Source organism: Theropithecus gelada, chromosome 5 (assembly GCF_003255815.1).
Source record: "Theropithecus gelada isolate Dixy chromosome 5, Tgel_1.0, whole genome shotgun sequence".
In the NCBI taxonomy this organism is placed as follows: Eukaryota; Metazoa; Chordata; class Mammalia; order Primates; family Cercopithecidae; genus Theropithecus; species Theropithecus gelada.
The window spans coordinates 70,536,531-70,555,028 of record NC_037672.1 but is presented as its reverse complement, the minus strand read 5'-3'; the positions used below and the strand labels follow the sequence as shown (position 1 = coordinate 70,555,028).

The window sequence follows — 18,498 nt, the reverse complement described above, 5'->3', positions numbered from 1 at the left end:
ATGTCTCACTTTAGTGTTCGCAATCCTGGGTGCATTTGTCTTGTTTAGTGACAACAAGGCAAACGACTTTGCTATCACTAAAGAAGAATCAGATTTTCAAATTTTTGAGGTGTTTTCTATCAAGGAAAGTAATTTTTAAAGCCGAATTTGTTTTTAATCCAAAATTGTTTTTATACTTATTTTGTTAAGAATAATAAAGGGATATTTAGTTATAAATGCAACTTAGACTGTTAAACATTTAACAACGCCTATACATATACTTCAGTTCTTATAGACATGTGACCAAAAATAAAAACACAGTCAACCTGAATTGAGCCCTAAGAAAAACAGGTTGGAAGCAGTGATTGGCCAAAACATTTTGAGAAAGCTTTTAGTGGTTGCAAAGAGGCAGTCTCTGGATAGAAGTAATAATTTTAACCATGGTAACCTCTTGGTCCTGAGCACTTTCAGCTTATTTATCCATCAGAGAAAAGTCAACAACATTGAAATCCCTGCACTAACACAAAATGGTCTCCTATCCGATTTTGGGGTTGTCTAAGTTATACATATGACTTACTAATTATTGTTTTTAAACTTTTACTCTTGTATATTAATATAAATTATAAAGCCATCTTCTTTTTAGGCCCCGGAACCCTTTATGATAATGATTTATTTGAGTTATATCTAAGAAGACTCTATTAGAGGGTCGAGGAATTTTGATAATTGGGTCTTAATGAATTTTAGTGTTAGGACTTTAAACACCATCTAGTGTAACAACACTCCTGACATGTGATTTTCTTCATGCTGCTTGAATGCTTCCTAGAACAGGAACCTAGCATCCTGCAGGCATTCCTGATAGAAACACAAATCTACTTTTCCATAGCCTCTGTCCACAGGGTCTGCACTTGCCATCTGGAGCTACACAGAACAAGTTAATTTCTCTTTCCTGTGATAGACTTCACGTATTTGAAGACAAATTCTCCCTACAGTAGTCTTTAGGCCTGCCATCATTTTTCTTGTGGTGTGTTTTCCGTATTCCCAAATCCTCTGGCTGCCCTTTTCTAGATTAGCTCCAAATTTTCAGTTTTAATTTAGAAGATAGTAACCAGATTGGGACGTAGTATTTTCCATGTGGTTTGATCATTTGCTTCTGCTATACACACATTGGGTTTCTTGTTCTACTGTGTAGTTTTGAGACAGAATGGAAGAAAAGGGCTTTTAGTGATTGCCAAAGTCTCCTCAGCATCTTTGCTGAACCACTTCACTAGGCTGACTCTCCTTCCAGTAGACTTCCATCGTCAAGCTCCAAGCCCAACCCAGATAAATTATCCAGTTCATCTCTCTTCTTTGCTCCCCAAATCTCTTTGACTTAGAACTTATGGCATTAAAATCTCAGAGTCAAAATCAGACTTTCCTTTTATTAAATTCTGATTATAGTGGGTATTACTGAATCAAAGTACAGTGAATTATGGTTATTGCTATGACTGCTATTAATGCTTTTTTTGGATCGTGCTTTATAGCATTGGCTACTTGGGGGGGGTCACATTTCAAACATTGTAGGGTATTTCGTTGCCTTTTTGTGATTACCAAAAGACCCATAATTGTCTGGCATAATTTTTCTTTCATCGAGAATAAATGCTTTTTTACACTGCTGTTTAGCATTTTCCAAGCACCACAATCACTAGAGGAATTGACACCATGAGTTAAAATGTACTGAGAGCCCACCAGGGTGCCTCCTGCTGTCCTTGTCTCTTTATAACAGCTCTATCCATTGAGAACTGCTCTGTAGACGCATGGCCCTTTCCCTCCAGTTAATTTAGGAGCAGCTGCAGCCCTTGCAAAGTGAAAACCACATGTCCTCTGGGATTTCCAAGAAACCTAATTCATTTTTCCCCTGTAAATTAACTGGCTTCTCACTGTTGGTGTCTCTATGATTATGACTCTCTCAATAATTAATACAGTATCATCTTTCATGAATATTATGTTTATCATAGATTTATTAGGTTGTTTTGCCAAAGAAGGAGAGAACAGCATATGTTTATTTGAATTTCCTTTCCCATCTGCTTAATTTCTTCTTTGCTTTGGTAGTTTAAATATTTAAGCTGCTGGCTTCTCATTAGATTAATTGAGATACTGTCTAATTAATCCTGCAGAGGACAGAAATATTATTCTCCTCTTCATTTTTATAATTAAAAGTAGTAAACAAAAATGAAAGAGTTCAAAACTAGTCTGATATAAAAAAGGCATTACAGTCTGAATTGAGACATGCTTCTCTTTCTGTCTTTAATAAATTGAGGTAGGAGTTATGTGCTGTAGCACATCCATGTATCATTTAAAAAAACTGTTTTAATGGCAAGCTCTTGCTATTAATTATCTTAATTTGTATTCTGTTAGATTGTGATAATTTATAATCCTAAGATATTGAAGTTTGAGCCTGGAGAGACTTAACATTTGATTTGGATGGACAACCACAATTTATGATGTTTGTTTAAGCTAGATTTGAGGCCTCAGAAGCCACAGATTTGGGCATGAAATCTTGAGGGAACAGGTTTTCTCATGAAAACTTTGGCACTTCTACTTTTAATCATTACCAGTAATAGCTGTTAATAGTAGAGAATTGGAAACTATGACTTTCTAAGTTGATATCTTTATTGATATGTTGACCTACATAACAGCACATTTTTGGAGTTTTTGAAAGAGATCAAGTTTGATGAAATGAAAGGGAAAACAAATGACGAAAGAAAATCGCATACTTTTTTTTTTTCTAAATGTGCTTAAAACTGTGAGAAGGGCCCAAAGAGAGCAGTTCTTAGTTCCTTCAAGTCAGACAGAGAAGTCTTATTTACAGACCCCAGTGTGTATCTAGTAGACTGTATGTACTCATTGCTAGACATTTTTAGGGCACTTTCTACTTCTACTATGTCAGTTTTGCCTAACTCAAATTAAAAGTTTCATTTTAGTATAGAGTAAGACATTAATCGTCTGCTAAAATAGCACCCCTACCTGTCTTCTCTAATTAGGGGATTTAGAGTTGAATACAACAGTGGTCTGGGAAAAATCAATTTCCTTGACTATGAAGTTTAAACTGGATTCAAGATCACAGAAATGAATATCTTAATAATAAACACTCTCCAGGGGTGATTTCTGCTGTAACTAAACTAATATTGTACAATTTAAGGGGAAGGAAGTGGAAATAGAAGTTTGTATATTATGCAAAATGTATCACCCTGACTGTGATTTTTAATGAGGTTAAGCAACGCTATTAATAGGGTAGCTTTTTTCTCCATAAATTTTAAGAACTGTAATCCTGACATGTATTAACATTAGTGTTTTAAGCTACCTATACTGTAATAATGCCACACTTGACAAGTGCCATCACGTACATGTGTATGTATGTATATATATCATACTATATGTATCATTTATATATCTCTACCTGTTTGTTTATATGTTACTAGTTTCTATGGCTGTTTTGTCAAGTCACCACACACATAGTGGCTTAAAACAACAGAATTTATATCTGAGAGGTCAGATCTGGATGTCAAAATTAAGATCTGGAGATCAGAAATCTGAAATGGGTCTCAGTGGGCTAAAATCAAGGTGTGGGCAGGACTGCATTCTTTCTGGAGGCTCTAGGGAAGAATGTGTTTCTTTGCCTTTTCTGCCGTCTAGGGGCTGCCTGCATTATTTGGCTCATGACTCTTTCCTTCAACTTTATAGCCAGCAATGGCCAGTCAAGTCTTTCTCATACTTTGTTATTCTGACACTGATTCTCCTGCCTCCCTCTTTCATTTACAAGAACCCCTGTTATTACATTGGACCCACCTGTTTAATTCAGGATCATCTCCCTTAAACCAGTAGATTGGCAACATTAATTTTCTCTGCAGCCTTAATTCGCCCTAGCCATGTAACATTACATATTCACAGGTTCTGGGAATTAGGACGTGGACATCTTTAGGGATATATTATACTTTAATCTGCTTACCACAGTATCTGACTTAAATTTTAAGATGAGTATACTGGGTGCTATGTTAATAGTGTACTGAAGGGGGGCAAGTGCAGAAGCAGGAAGACTATGTAGGAAGCTAATGTAGTAAATCATATGAGATAAAATGGTGGTTTAGACAGTGTGGTACTAGCAATGGAGGTGATGCGAACTGATAGGATCCTAGGTATATTTTCAACATAATTTGCTGACCAATTAGATGTGGGATATAAAAGGAAGAAGAGTTGAGTATATTCCAAAGTTTTGGGTATGAGCAATGGGGAAAATTAAGCTGGCATTAATTAAGATAGAGAAAACTACTCAAAGGGCAGGTTTAGGGTGTCAGTGGTGGGGCAGTTTGGGCCAGGGAAGACAAGCCAGGGGAAGATCAAGCACTTAGTTTTTGCATAAATTTGAAATGCCTGGCAGTGATTTTAGTCAAGCAGGTCAGTCCTCCACCAGGGCCAGAGGTTTAAGTCCTATGGGAATTTCTACCGAAGAATTGCAGATTGAATTTATTTGCCACCATCTATTTCCCTTCTCCTGTTTATTAAAAAAAGGAGGAGAGCTATCTGCCTTTTAAATAACTATTTCTCCTCTTTCAGTATATATAAAAAATCCAGGTGGAGGTGTCAGGTAGTTAGATAGATGATTCTGGAACTTAGAAGAGTGGTCTAGCCTAGAAATATAAATTTTTTTATATTTCTTTAGCATGTAAATGGCATTTTAAAGCATGAGACTGAATGTAATCACTTAGGGAGAGAATATAGATAGGAAAGAAGAGACCAAAGTCTGAACTGTGGAACACTGCAGTCTCAAGAGTTTGGAGGAGTTGAAAAGACCAGCTAAGAAGAACTGGAGTATCCAGTGAAGTAGGATGCAATTCAGGTCTGCTAGATCTGATTTCCAAAATGTCTTCAGAATGCCATAGTATTCTTAGATCAGAACATGGTAACTGGTATATTACAGACAGTTGCTTTTGAAAAATTATACTGGATGGTTGGACTATTTCCATACACATATCCTGCTATCAGAGTTGCCTTCGTATCCACTTGTAATTCTAAATTTACTGTCTATCCATGTAATATGAGGTTTATGAAGTTTAATGAGATACTCTTGAGAATACATGTTAGGGCCATCTTTAGAGGGTGATATATCTGTGTAGGCTCTGTATTAAATATGAGAGTTCAGAATGGAGTAAGAAATTCAGTTGCTTCATTAAGCTACAGAAATGATAATTTTGGGAGATTTGACAATTTTATATTCTTTTGAATATCCTCAGCGGTGACAAATTTCTTTTGCTTTGTACGGATTTAACTTTACAGAGTATCTGCAGTAATTTGTGTATTGTTGAGTACAGCGAAAATTGGAAACTCAATATAACATTCTAGAAGGTAATTTGGCATTATATAGCAAAAGATTTAAATTTTTATATAGACATTGATATAGTAACTCTTCTGACAGGAATTTATTCTAAGGAAACAGTCTTATATATGTGCAAAGATTTCTTTATGATATGGTTCATTATAGTGAAAAGTTAAAAACAATCTAAACAGTAGGGTAATAGAAAAGTAGATTTTAGGATAACCATTCAGCATAATACTATGGAGTCAATAATGTGTACTATTATGGAAAATATCAAATGAAATAGAATAAAAGTGGAAAAATCAAAATGTCAACAGTATGTGAAAAATTCTATTATGTACACATATATATGCACATAAATAAGTATAAAAGGATGTATTTGCAAGTGTTAAAATTTATTTCTACATAGTAGAATTAGAAAACATTTTCTTTTTTCATTATTTTTTCTAAACATTCTGTAATGAACATATATTAATATTGAAACAAAAAATATATTTCAAAGAAGATAGAATTATGGATCTTTCAGACATATGTGATAGTTAATGTGGGTAATCAAACAATCTTTGCTCAGTACTACAACTATAAAAGGAATTTATAATTTTTGGAACAATAACAACACCATTAAAATAAATGAATAGCTTCCCAAAGAGAAAAATTTGAAAGACAACCCTGATTTGGATTTGGAAGTTATGGGATTTTGAGGGGGTGTTGGGATACATTTTAAATTGAGCTTTAATTTTCATAGTAAAATTCACAGATTATACATTTGTGTAACCAACACCCAAATTAAAATACAGCTGGTATATTTGTCTGAAAAAAACTGTTTTTCTTTCAACATTATTATACCTTGAATAATTTCTTAAAGCAATATAGATCTTTCAGGGCATTTTCTCTTTGTTACTTGGAATCATGTGGCTTGATCTCACCATCTCTTGGAGTAGTGCGGCCAAATTAGCAGCCCCATATGTGAGCCCTCAGTGATGAGGTTCAGTTTGCCATGTAGGTTTTGCAGGGCGTCCAGTTTATGGAAAGCTAGAATGCCTCCTCTACCAACTAAAGAAGCAGAATTGCCCAGGTGCCTGGTAGTGATTTTGGTCAAGCAGATCTGTCCTCCACCAGGGCCAGAGGTATAGGTCCTATGGGAATTTCTACCAAAGAATTGCAGATTGAATTTATTTGCTCCCATCTATTTCCCTTCTCCTGTTTATTAAAAAGAGGAGGAAAGCTATCTGCCTTTTAAATAACTATTTCTCTTCTTTCGAACAACTTATAGGATATTTGTGTTGCCTACTGGTTGCATTTTCTAGATGAGGATTGTAAGAGTGATAAGTGAGAACTAACTTCCATTTTACCTTTGCAATGACCTCTGGTCCTCCAGTGATTTATGACCCACTAGTCTAGAGGGGTGTTTATAACTTCCTAACGTAGTCCTGAACTGCTTCATAGGACCATCTTTTGCCAGACCACACTGAACTGCCAGTGTCAACGCTACTTGCACAAAACTTAATAAATGAGTTTCCTCCAATATTGAGCCCCTGAGAAACATCCTTTTTTTGCTGTGATTCCAGATACTTCTAACCAAAATTAGCTCTCAGTGGCAGTTCTATGTTACTAATGGGCTTTTTATTTTTTATTTCTTGGATTTGAAGTTTCATTTCAAAGACCTCCTGACGGTAGATCATTTAGGTATTCCAGTGGTCTCTGCAGTCATGAGAGCTTCTAGAACTTGAAATAACAATAATTAACTTATATTAGGAGAGTTTATTATGTTCCAGGCAATACTGTTAAGCACTTTCATGGCTTTTCTTATTTAATTCTGATAACAAACCAATGAAGTTGTAGGGATTATTTTGGCTATGTTTTGCAGGTAAAGTAATTGAAGCTAAGAAAGGGTAAGTATTTACAAATAGGAAATAAGGGTGCAGGAGTTCCAATAGTAGTTGTGCTCCCAACTGCCGTACTATATTGTCTACCGAAATTGATCCCTGCCATCTATCGGTTCTTAACATTATTGTGTATAATTGATGTTAAGTTGCCCCCAAAAGGCTGGCCTTCTCTTCCTCAGTATATACTTTTCAAGAAAGCTAACCCTAGCAAATCTAGCCCTCTGAGAAAGAAAGGAACCCCAGGCCGAAAGGAACAACTCTGATCCTGTCACTAGTTAGTATCAGGCTCCTGACACCTGATAAAGGTCAAGCATTGAACACTAGGGCCTTTACCTTACCCACCCTGCCACGTAATTTTCATTTCTCATTTTAGTTTCTGTTGACTACCTGGCTGCAGTAATACTATTCCCTTTCAAGAAATCCTTTGTCTTCAGAACAGTGCATCCACTCACCCCATCACTGATCTCCCTTCCTTCATCCAGCAGCATCAGAAACTGACTGCTCACCCTGAGATAACTTCATAACCTCTGAATCAACCTTGGTTTTATATAGGAGCAGGCTTCCTTGTATATAACTTGGCTATGAGCTTCATGGGGACGTGAATTGTATCGGTTTTGTTTACTGTGGTATCCTTAGCACCAAGAAAATTATTAGGAACTAAGTAGATTCTTGTTGAATGATTAAATTATGTGCTAACATGTGTATCCACCATATGGGAAACTCAGATATCTGTGCTCTGGTAATGCCCTTAATCCTCATTAGTGCCACTAGAGACTACAGAACAATCTCAAGAAACCAAATGGTACTATGCTCCCCTTACCAACTTGCAAATGGCCATTTTTCACCCACTTCATGGGAACGGTCTTAGTTTAATGCTGTATTCCTTAAAGCCCAGACCTTGTCCTGACCAGAGGGAGGTACTTAGGAATTTGGAGGGTTAGCAGATAATGGCAGTCACACGCAAGAAGTGGTAGAGGAGAGATGTTCCACATATGTGAGACTTTAAGTGCTAACCTGGATTGAGAAATATTTTATTTGACAAAACTAGTGCAGCTGTGACATTTCCATCTTTCATCACTTGACGTTACTTTGAGGTCTTGATATTTACTTCACCCAAGGGACAGGAACTTCTAAGCCCTTCCATGCTAGATTCTTGGTGTTTTCAGGCTGTCTTATGAGATTTATCTTACTCTGTACTCACAGTGCTGCCTCCCAAATAACACAGAATTTCTATGTTGTTGTGCCGATTTTTATAATATATACTTAGTTTTCATTCTTATGCAGGTGACCATGTTGCAAGCAGGATGAGTTTATACAGTATTTCAGGGATATGTTATATTTGATTGCTCTCCCTGTCTACATACACACACACAGAGAGAGAGAGAGAGAGAGAGAGAGAGCGAGCAATCTGTTCTTTGGGATTACATTATATCTAGCCAGGTGATATACTAATACAAAAACAATTTTAAAAATTATCTTTCTGCACTCTGATACCTCCTTCAATTGGTTAATGAAGCTGTTACTATAAACTATTAGCAAATACAAAATTCTTCATTCAGTTCAAACACAAACAAATGTATGTATCTGGTGCTAAATGGTTCCTGGTTTCTTTTTTATTTTTCCAGGCAAGAAAACTGATCAGTGATTTTGCCATTATCTTGTCCATTCTCATCTTTTGTGTAATAGATGCCCTGGTAGGCGTGGACACTCCGAAACTAATTGTGCCAAGTGAGTTCAAGGTAGGTGAATGTCTGTCTTTTGGTCATTCCTGGAACTCTTTTTCTTTCTTTCCCCCATTCTAGTTTATTGTGTGTCCCTTTGAGTTAGTTTTGTACAATTATCCTTTTTTTTTTTTTTTTTCAAAATCAGTCCCTTTTAGTCTCATATAGACATGTAGTTTAATATCTTCACTACAATTAAATGTCAAGACTAGGGTTTTTATTTAAAACAACTGATAGTACTATTATAAACTCTGCCTTATAGTTTTAGAATTTTTTTAAATATCCAAAATATTTTATATGCCTTATTACATTGATCTATATAATGACTCTGGGAAGTATATAATGTAGCTATCATCCTCCTGATTTTTTCTTTTTTGAGACAGGGCCTTGCTGTGTTGCCTAGGCTGGAGTGTGGTGGTGCAATCTCAGCTCACTGCAACTTCTGCCTCCCAGGCTCAAAGAATCCCCCCACATTATCTTCCCAAGTAGCTGGGATTATAGGCACATGCACCACCCCCAGCTAATTTTTTAATGTTTTATAGAGACAAGGTCTCACTGTATTGCCCAGGCTGGTCATCATCCTGATTTTATAACATTAAGATTGAAGCTCAAAGAATTAAGTAAAATGCCTAAGATTATGGAACTAGTAATGTCAAGGTGTGAAGTTAGAACCCAAGCCTCTAGACGCCTAGTCTAATACTCTTTTCATACTATGAAACTACCTACCACATGCATATATATATATGACATATATATATATGGCGAATTGTAATTATTACAAGGTAGATATAACAATTACTTCACTTACGAACCTATTGATATGTGCAGGTAATGGATAAAATTTACATTCCAGTCATTCCTAAACATATTCCTAGCTAATATTTTAATTACATTTTTCATTACAAGCCTTTTATCTGTTTTCTAAAATAATCCTCATTCCCTCCACTACTGAGATCATATATTTGCTAAGAATTATTAAGCCAGTTGCAGTTTTAGATTAATAACTACTTAATGAGGAAGGATATATATGTTATAATACACATTATTTTTTGAATTATCTCTGCTATCACATATTCATTAGTAAAGATAAGTTCTCATCCATTCAATCATTAATTCATTTGAGTTAATATTTATTGAATATTGAGTCAGGCTCTAAACTGGAAATTTGAAATGCATTGATGAGTAAGACAAATTTTTTTCCCTAACAAGCTCACATCTGCTAATTGTAGTAAAATGAGGTTAGATTCAGTGACAGAATTATGAGACAGATGATGGGAATATCCTCAGAAGAGAAATGAGACTTTCTTGACAGCAAATATGGAGAAAATAATTCACAGCATTCTATTTTAGTTTTTTTATTTGCATTGTTGAAAGTAAGGAAAAGCATAGGAAACACTTTTTTTCTGTAGTTCTGGAGTAGACATACATGATCTATTGATGGAAAACAGTCTAAGAACTGCAAAAATGGCAATTCTTTCCAGTTTTTTGTGACATTTCCTAAAATTTACCCAGTTATTATAGATCATTATTTCATATGTAAAATAAGAGACCAGAATTTTTACATTAGTTCACTTATATAAAAACAGTTATGACTTTTTATATATATTATGAAGCTATTAAAATTTGGCAATAGTATAAACAACTTCATTATAATTGCTAAAACCCATGAACAAAATTCATGGTGATTTGGTAATTTCTTGCTACCATTTTACTGAATGTTACATTTGGAGTTTTCTTCTGGCTACTCTTTAAACTTAAATCAGTTTCTTCCATTTTGAGTCCTTATCTTAAACATCCCAAATGCACAAAATGCCATTCACTTCTTTTCCAATGGCTCATATTCTTTCTCTCCTTTCTTTAAAGAATTTCTCAAAAATAACATCCTTTGGGAGGGTTTTGGTGAATAATCTTCATTCTGCAGCTCAAAACTGTTTATATTTCTCAATATGTTGGTTATCCAAATATAATAGCATGTCTTCCCATTGATTTTTCACCAAATAGTATATATTAACTTGATAATTTTCTGAAAAATGTCCTCTGTCTTTTTCAAGCCAACAAGTCCAAACCGAGGTTGGTTTGTTCCACCGTTTGGAGAAAACCCCTGGTGGGTGTGCCTTGCCGCTGCTATCCCGGCTTTGTTGGTCACTATACTGATTTTCATGGACCAACAAATTACAGCTGTGATTGTAAACAGAAAAGAACATAAACTCAAGGTAAGTGTCTGTTATATGTCTGTCATTGCCTTCTACTTTTTTTTTTTTTTAGTACTTGAAAACACTAATTGATTAAAAACCAAGGAAGCTTTGTTGGGAGTTACTATAGCTAATGTTCCTTACAAGTCCGCAGAACCAGAGATCACTTTGTATTGGCACATGTCTTCAGTGTAGCACTTTAGGGAGAGCTCATTTAAATCTGAAAAAAAAGGTTTCAAATCATATTTCTTTCACCAGCGCAGAAAGAATATAAACATAATTTACTACTTAGCCACAGTCATCCTATATCTGATTTTAGTGGAGTAAATATCCTCAATAAAGAGAATGACAATCAAAGATTTAATTAATTTATACTGAGCATCTGCCTTCTCTTAAATCAACTCAGGTTTATTCTTAAAGATTATTCAGATAGTTCATGGTTGTAAGCTGCTGGTATGCATTCTTGCTTTTTGTCTTCACTTACTTGTGTCAGTATGTTATTAACAATAAAGTATGGAGAAAAATACTTTATTTTGTACATTTAAAAAATCAGTTATTAACTTTGTTATGACTCTAAAGAAAATGCCTCAGTGGTCTGGGATATCTTTCAAGAGAGCTGCCTAAAATGCTCTTACTTTATATAATGTTTTTCCAGCTCTAGTGACTTTTTTAGTTGCAATGAATTTTTACAATACCATTTGAAGAAGTGAGATATGAATGGTAACAATGATAAGGGCTGTTATTTAGTGGATGGCTACTATAAGCCAGGCCATCTTCTAAGCACTTTGTATTATATGTTAACTCATTAACTTTTCATAACCACCATATGAGGGAAGCATGTTAATGCATTAGAGTCTGTTACCCAGAAGGAGAGGATATTACTAAGAATAGAGTCCAGCACAGTAGGTATAGCAGGAAAAATATTCAGGAAATATAAAGAATTGGCTGACTATAGAAACCCATTGAGTAGAGGAATGAGAGAGATGAGGAGGATTCTGATAAACTATCCAAGTAGGGAGAACTTAAAAAGCTGTGGATCATGGTAAGAAAGGAGTAAATCCCAAAATAATAAGACCAGGAGAAGAAAATTAAAGGCTTTGGTCAAAGAAAAGATGTTTAGATTTTGAGAGTTTGGAAGGAGAGAAGGCTGAGATTGATGAACTGGTCCAAAGCATGTGGCTAGCTCCTGAAGCAAGTTGACGATGACGTCATCAACACTTGTAAGTTAGAGTAACGTGAGTCTGGTGTACTGAAAGTATCACCTGCCTCAATATTGACATGATTGGAAAGTAGCAGAGTATGGTAGAGAAGAACATCATGGGAAAGTTACTGAAACCATAAGTGAAAGTATGTAACTGTCCTGGAGGTCAGCATATTTAGTGATGTGGAAGGGCAGAATGAAGAGTAACTGGGCTTCAGTACAAGACAGTTCACAGAAGCATGAAAACAAGTGAGGTATGCTCCCCTCTAATATGGGGAGTAAAAAAAAAAAAAAGAGCAAAAACAAAAACATAAAACCAAAAAAACAAACAAAAAACTCGACTGTCCCTAAAGAACAGATCTCTCCAGGAAATCAGTGCTCCCAAAGGAAACCAAGTGGTTTTCACTTATGATGAAAGAAAAAGTTGTGAATTCAATTGCAAAATTACATTAAAGTGACTTTCCCCCATGCCCACTCCTGCCATGAGTAGATATTGTACTGCTCTGAAATACTTTTCTTAATTCTAAAATCATTGAGCTTCTCACATTCTGGTGATGTGGGGTTATTTGCACTTGTTACATGGCAGCTGACTTATTTAAGAAGTGAAAGATGCTAGGCCATTAAATGGTTATATCTGCAACTGGCACAGCTTTACTTCTTTACTTTGCCATAGTCAATGGGTCAAAATAGTCATAGGGGCAGCCTTCATTCAAGGGGATGAGGGGGGAATCTTCTTTTTAATGGGGGAATGGCAAGGTCGTATTGTAGAAAATCATATAAGATAGGAGATATTTTCCAGCCATTTTTGGAAAATAAAATCTACATTTGTACCAAAAAAATTTGCCATAGTCTAGATCTTGGTAATTGCTTCCCCATGGTATCATTTAAGCATATTCTTTTTTTTTTTTTTTTTTTTTTGAGATGGAGTCTCGCTCTGTCACCCAGGCTAGAGTGCAGTGGTGTGATCTCGGCTCACTCCAACTTCTGCCTCCCGGGTTCAAGTGATTCTCCTGCCTCAGCCTCCCGAGTAGCTGGGATTACAGGGGCATGCTACCATGCTAGCTAATTTTTGTATTTTTGGTAGAGACAGGGTTTCACCATGTTGGTCAGGCTGGTCTTGTACTCCCGACCTCGTGATCTGCCCTCCTTGACCTTCCAAAGTGCTGGAATTACAGGCATGAGCCACCACGCCTGGCCCATTTAAGCATATTCTTTTGTCCTCTGTGCTTCCTTTAAATTGGCCATTGGATCTAGAAGCTTGAGGAGATATAATTTTGATATTGTATATATATATATAGAGAGAGAGAGGGAGAGGAGAGAGAGAGACAGAGAGACAGAGAGAGAGAGAGAAGCCCAAGACTAATTTATAAAAGGCCAGATAACTTTAAGCTACAAGAAGTTTGGCTTAGGAATTTCGAGGTCACAGAGATAATGTGAATTCCAGCTCTAAACCCAATTGTAGATTTGTGGTTAGGAATATCCCTATCCTGGGAGATTCTTTCTTTCTTTTCCCTTCTTTTGGCATTATACCCAATGGCAAGGCTGAGAGAGGCATGTGTTCTCACTATCTTTCTCTGTGGGGTATTTTTTTTTTTTTGATTGGCCAACTGAGTATGCCATGTTTAGAGTGTACTAGTTTTATTTTGGGTGGTATCTCCCATCTTTGCCCTCTCCCACAGAGCCCGATAATTGGTCTCTGTCCCAAGAGTTCAGATGGTCATTCTAATTCAGGCCCTAAGCCTCCAAGGATTGGCACAGTGTCTCTCAGGGCAGTTCCAGGCTCCAGGGCTTGCTGACTCCAAGGATTTGCTTCTTCACGTGGCTATTGTTTTTTGTATCCAATTGTTCCTCTTTCTAGTGGATAAGCCATAGTTTCTGAAATATATTTTCTGTGTCTTTTTGAGCATTTTCAGATGTTCTGTATTGAGAGGGTTTTTGATGTTGGTTTAGTTTACCAAAGCCTTGAAATGGATGTTGACTAATACATTTTTATTCTGAAAAAATTTGCAAACAAATTCTTAATTACGATCTACAGTTGGCTAGATTTACTCTGTGTCTTTGGAGGTAAATAAATGCCTACAAATTTTTACTCACTATGTTTTCTTATTGATAAAATTCAGAATTTAGAATTTCAGAAGTTTAGGAATGATAAAATACAGAACTTTTTTCCCTTATTCTCAGTAGAAAACATTAGAAAATCAAGCTTTATTAGGGTTTGCCTCTTAAAATAAGAGTTGAATAAATAAAAAATAAGTTTTCATCACCTTCGGAATTGCCACTTGAAATCATTCTTTTGAATAATGAGAGTTATGGAATAGGTATGTCAGTCTTTTGTCACAAATCTAATGATACCAGTGACCATTTCATCATGAATCAAAGGCTTCTCACTCTGAAAACTGTTTTGCTCATATTTTGTTAGGAAAGGAGAGCTGTGGAATGTGAACACTGGAGATTCTGTCTAAAATTCTAAAGGGCCTTAACTGCTATGAAATTGATTCAAAAGAGAAAGCTGAAACTGAGAGAGATGGAAGCATTGTGATATTAAAAACAGCATGTTTTTGGGTGGCATTTGCTTTGGCTTCCGGTCAAGTAGCTCTGGCTGTCTGTTCTGCTTGGGATGGGATCCACCTTTCCACTCTGCTGAACAGCTCAGTATTGATGTAGGAACGCCAAGGCACTTGGCTTTCTTTGGCCATTATTTTGGTTGGTTATGCCCTGCATTAGCTCTGCAGAGTGCTCAAAAGCAAGCCAGGGTCAGCAAGGTCACGACTTCTTTAAGGTCATTCCCTGAGTCATTGGCAGAAGCAGGAATAGATTCTGAGCTTCATACTGCAAAGCCAGGGATACTTCTCACAAGGAAAGTGATTTCAAGAGTGTTATAGATTGGGTGTAGGAGGGAGAAATAATTTAGGATAGCTATCTAGAAATAGATATGAGGTGGTTGTGACAACCAATTTGCTCTGATATCTTTTATGGTAAAACCCTTAATTTGAGGGTGTTCTTTTTTGATAACTCCCAAATTCCTATTTTTGCCCTATTTTCATTTTTCCTTTCTGTTTCTACTCTCATAACCCTATAGACTCAGTCCTTTTATTTTGTACCTACACTCTTCTAAAGGGTTAGCCATGGGTTAATAACCAATCTTCCTTGCTGCATTCCAAAAGCATTCATTTTTTAAAAAGTGCTGTTCTTGTATGTCAGTCCTGTGTTTTTAAACTTTCTCACTTTGGCCCCTTTAAATCTTTACCTCTCAAAGAACTTCCATTTGCCCTAGCCTGGGTTTTAAGACTCTTTGCCAGAGGACCGCAAGCTAAATTTAAAATGGCTTTCTTCAAATGCTAGCCAGTGCTCTAGTCAAATGAACAGTGGAGGTTTCCTTAAGCCTGACGGTTTCTTCTGCTAGGTACTCCAGCCAGAAAGCTCTTCTCCCTACTTCCTAATGATTGCTGTTTTTCAAAATCCTCTCCATCCTTTAAGATAATTCAAATACAAAAACTTCTCAGTGTAGCGTTCACCTTTAATGTAATTTATATTTCTCTTGTTTTTGCTCTTAGTATATTTGTATTACTCTGTGGCACAAGTCACGTATGTCTTTTACAGTATCTATTTTGTATAATTACCTTATCTCTTTTTGTTTTCAAGGTCAGGACCAGTTTTATTCCTCTTTTCAGCTCTCATGTGGCCCACCTGTTTCATATGGTAGACTCAATAAATACATGTTGGAGAATTGTATTCTCTTTGGCCGACATGGCTCTCAGTTGTTACTCTGTGTGCGAGAGATGATAACTGCAAAACATGTAAACTCTCCACTTCTCAAAGTGTGTGCTTATGTTGGTCAAAGCCCTGTTTAGATGTCATCACTGCAGGGAGTTTTTGTGAATTTACTCTAGACATAGTTAAACACTTCATTATCTGTACTTTTTATTATCGTTTCCAAACCTCTTTGAATCTCTATTCAGAGTGCGTTATAATTTGTGTACAAGTCTGTGTCCCCTTCTTCAATTCTGAGCTCCTTGGTGGGAGGTGCCATGTCATGGCTCTTAATGTCCCCATAAATGAGCATATTGTCTGGATCTTTGTGGGCCCCTAGCATGAATGTCTATTCTGTGTCCCTGCATGTCCTAGTGTGTACTGCTCCTCACCTCTCCTTTGTTATCAACTATGTACCACATGTAAACTGTAGGCTGCTAGGCTAGTCTTTTTCTTTCATAGATTTTGATTTCTGTGGATTTATTCCTAAACGATTTCTACTCTGTATTAGTAAAGCATATACAATTTCAAAAGGAAATAAAGTTTCACTTTCTCTCCTTGTACTTAAAATAATCTCCAGTTTCAGAAAATAGAACAACCGTTTGGTTTGTATTCATGGAAACAAGAAGTCTTTTAAACTTTAAAGGGCATATTTAACCTTTTGAGCATTTATTGAGTGCTTGCTAGGTATGGAACACTTGTGTTAGATGTTGAAGATAAAAATGGTTCTACATTGCAGTCTGTGCCCTGAAGGAGTTTAATGGATTTTCCCTATTCACCACCTGTCTATTACAACACCAAGGTTGGAATTGACCATGCCTTTATTTGTGCCTTGTACCTTGCATGTACATTAAATTATTTGTTTTCATGTCTGCCCTCAATTAATGATCTGTAAACTCTAAGAGGGCAAGTTTCTGTCTTATTTGTTGTTTTATCTAACACAGAGCCTACTAGCACAGGATAGGTGTTCAATGAATATTTATTAAAGAATCATTTCCCATCCAAAGATATGAGCAAATGCAAAAGGCCCAGGGTGGGAAGGAGCTTGGCGTATTGAGAAACATATAATAGGCCATTGTGACTGAAACTTGGGGAATTAATTCATTTAGATGAGGTCAAAGTTAATGGGGCCAGGTCACATGGAACAAAGTTGCTGAACTTCAGCATTATTGACAGTTGGACATTATTTTTTGTTGGTGGTAGCTTTCCTGTGCATTGTAGGCTGTTTATCAGCATCTCTAGTCTCTCACCAGTAGAGGCGTTTACACCCTCCAGCTGTGACAACCAAAAATGTCTTCAGGCATTGCCAAATGTCCCTTGGGAGTGGAGACAGGCGCAAAATAGTTCTGGGAGGAGGCTCTGATGTAGAAACTTAAAGATAATTTTACAGCGTTTAGTTTTTCATTCTAAGTGAAACAGGAATCACTTTAAACAGGGAAGTGGCATATAATGATTTCGATTTTTAAAAAAGATTCGTTCGTGAGGAGAGTGGGTTGTCAGGGACAAGAGAAAAACAGGGACGTTTGTGGTGAGAGCAGCATTGAGGGCTGAGGGTTGGTTGCTGGATGGTGTGAAGGAAGAAGGGGAATTTGCATGGAGCACTGAAAGGAGAGAATGACTTTAAACAAATGTCAAGGAGTAGAAGCAGAATCCCAATTCAAAGAGTGACACATAGGAAAGTGCAGGAGCACAGAATGTGCAAGGCACATTTAGGGATTGGTAGAGATTCTGGAATCCTTGAGGGCCTCCTCAGAGTTTTAGATGTAGGAGCATGGAAAGGGAGTCTTTGTATTCTTCAGCCTTCTCATCTGCCTGTGGCCTCCCCTATTCAGCAACATCCAGCTTGGGCTTGATGGGTCAGAATTGCATTTGAAACACTCAGTCTGGCAGCAGTGAGGATGGATGGGGGAGGAGCAAGAGTGGAGGTGGGTGGGGGGAGCTGAGTGGAAGGGGAAGGTGGGTGGGAAGAGGCTGCTGCATAATCCAGGAGAGAAAGGATGAAAATCTGAAAAAGGTAATGGCAGTGGGGAGGAGGAGTACAGAACAGATAAAAAGTTTCATATGTTATTTTTGAAAAATACTGTTTTCCATATTTCTTGCAGTATTCTTTATATAAAAAGGACCAGTATTTGAATATTATTTTTATTCCATTCAAATCTAGTCATTCAGATACTTTTAACTCAAAGGGACATCTTAGAAGTGGCTTGTTTTTATACATATATAGGTGGTTTTGCAGAAACAACTTCTCTGACATAACCGTTTGCTTCTTGGGTCTCATGGCAATAGTTTGGGGCAACATGAATTTGAAGCATAGCTTTTACCATTCTGTTCAACAAATGTGTCTCCAGAGTTTAGCGTGTGTTGGACACTCTACTAGACATGGTAAGCCTTGCATGTTGAAATTTGACAAAATAAATTT

At 36.6% G+C, this 18,498-nt stretch overlaps 1 protein-coding gene across 5 annotated transcripts in view; it reads left to right on the top strand.

Annotated features, from left to right (window-relative positions):
- The window catches only part of SLC4A4 (solute carrier family 4 member 4), a 385,984-nt gene that overhangs the window by 333,676 nt on the left and 33,810 nt on the right, over positions 1-18,498 (top strand). For all 5 annotated transcript variants that reach the window (XM_025386057.1, XM_025386053.1, XM_025386055.1 and 2 more), the window contains 2 exons: positions 8,841-8,954; positions 10,988-11,149. In XM_025386057.1, coding sequence (XP_025241842.1) covers positions 8,841-8,954; positions 10,988-11,149 — 276 coding nt within the window. The remainder of the gene's footprint in view (positions 1-8,840; positions 8,955-10,987; positions 11,150-18,498) is intronic.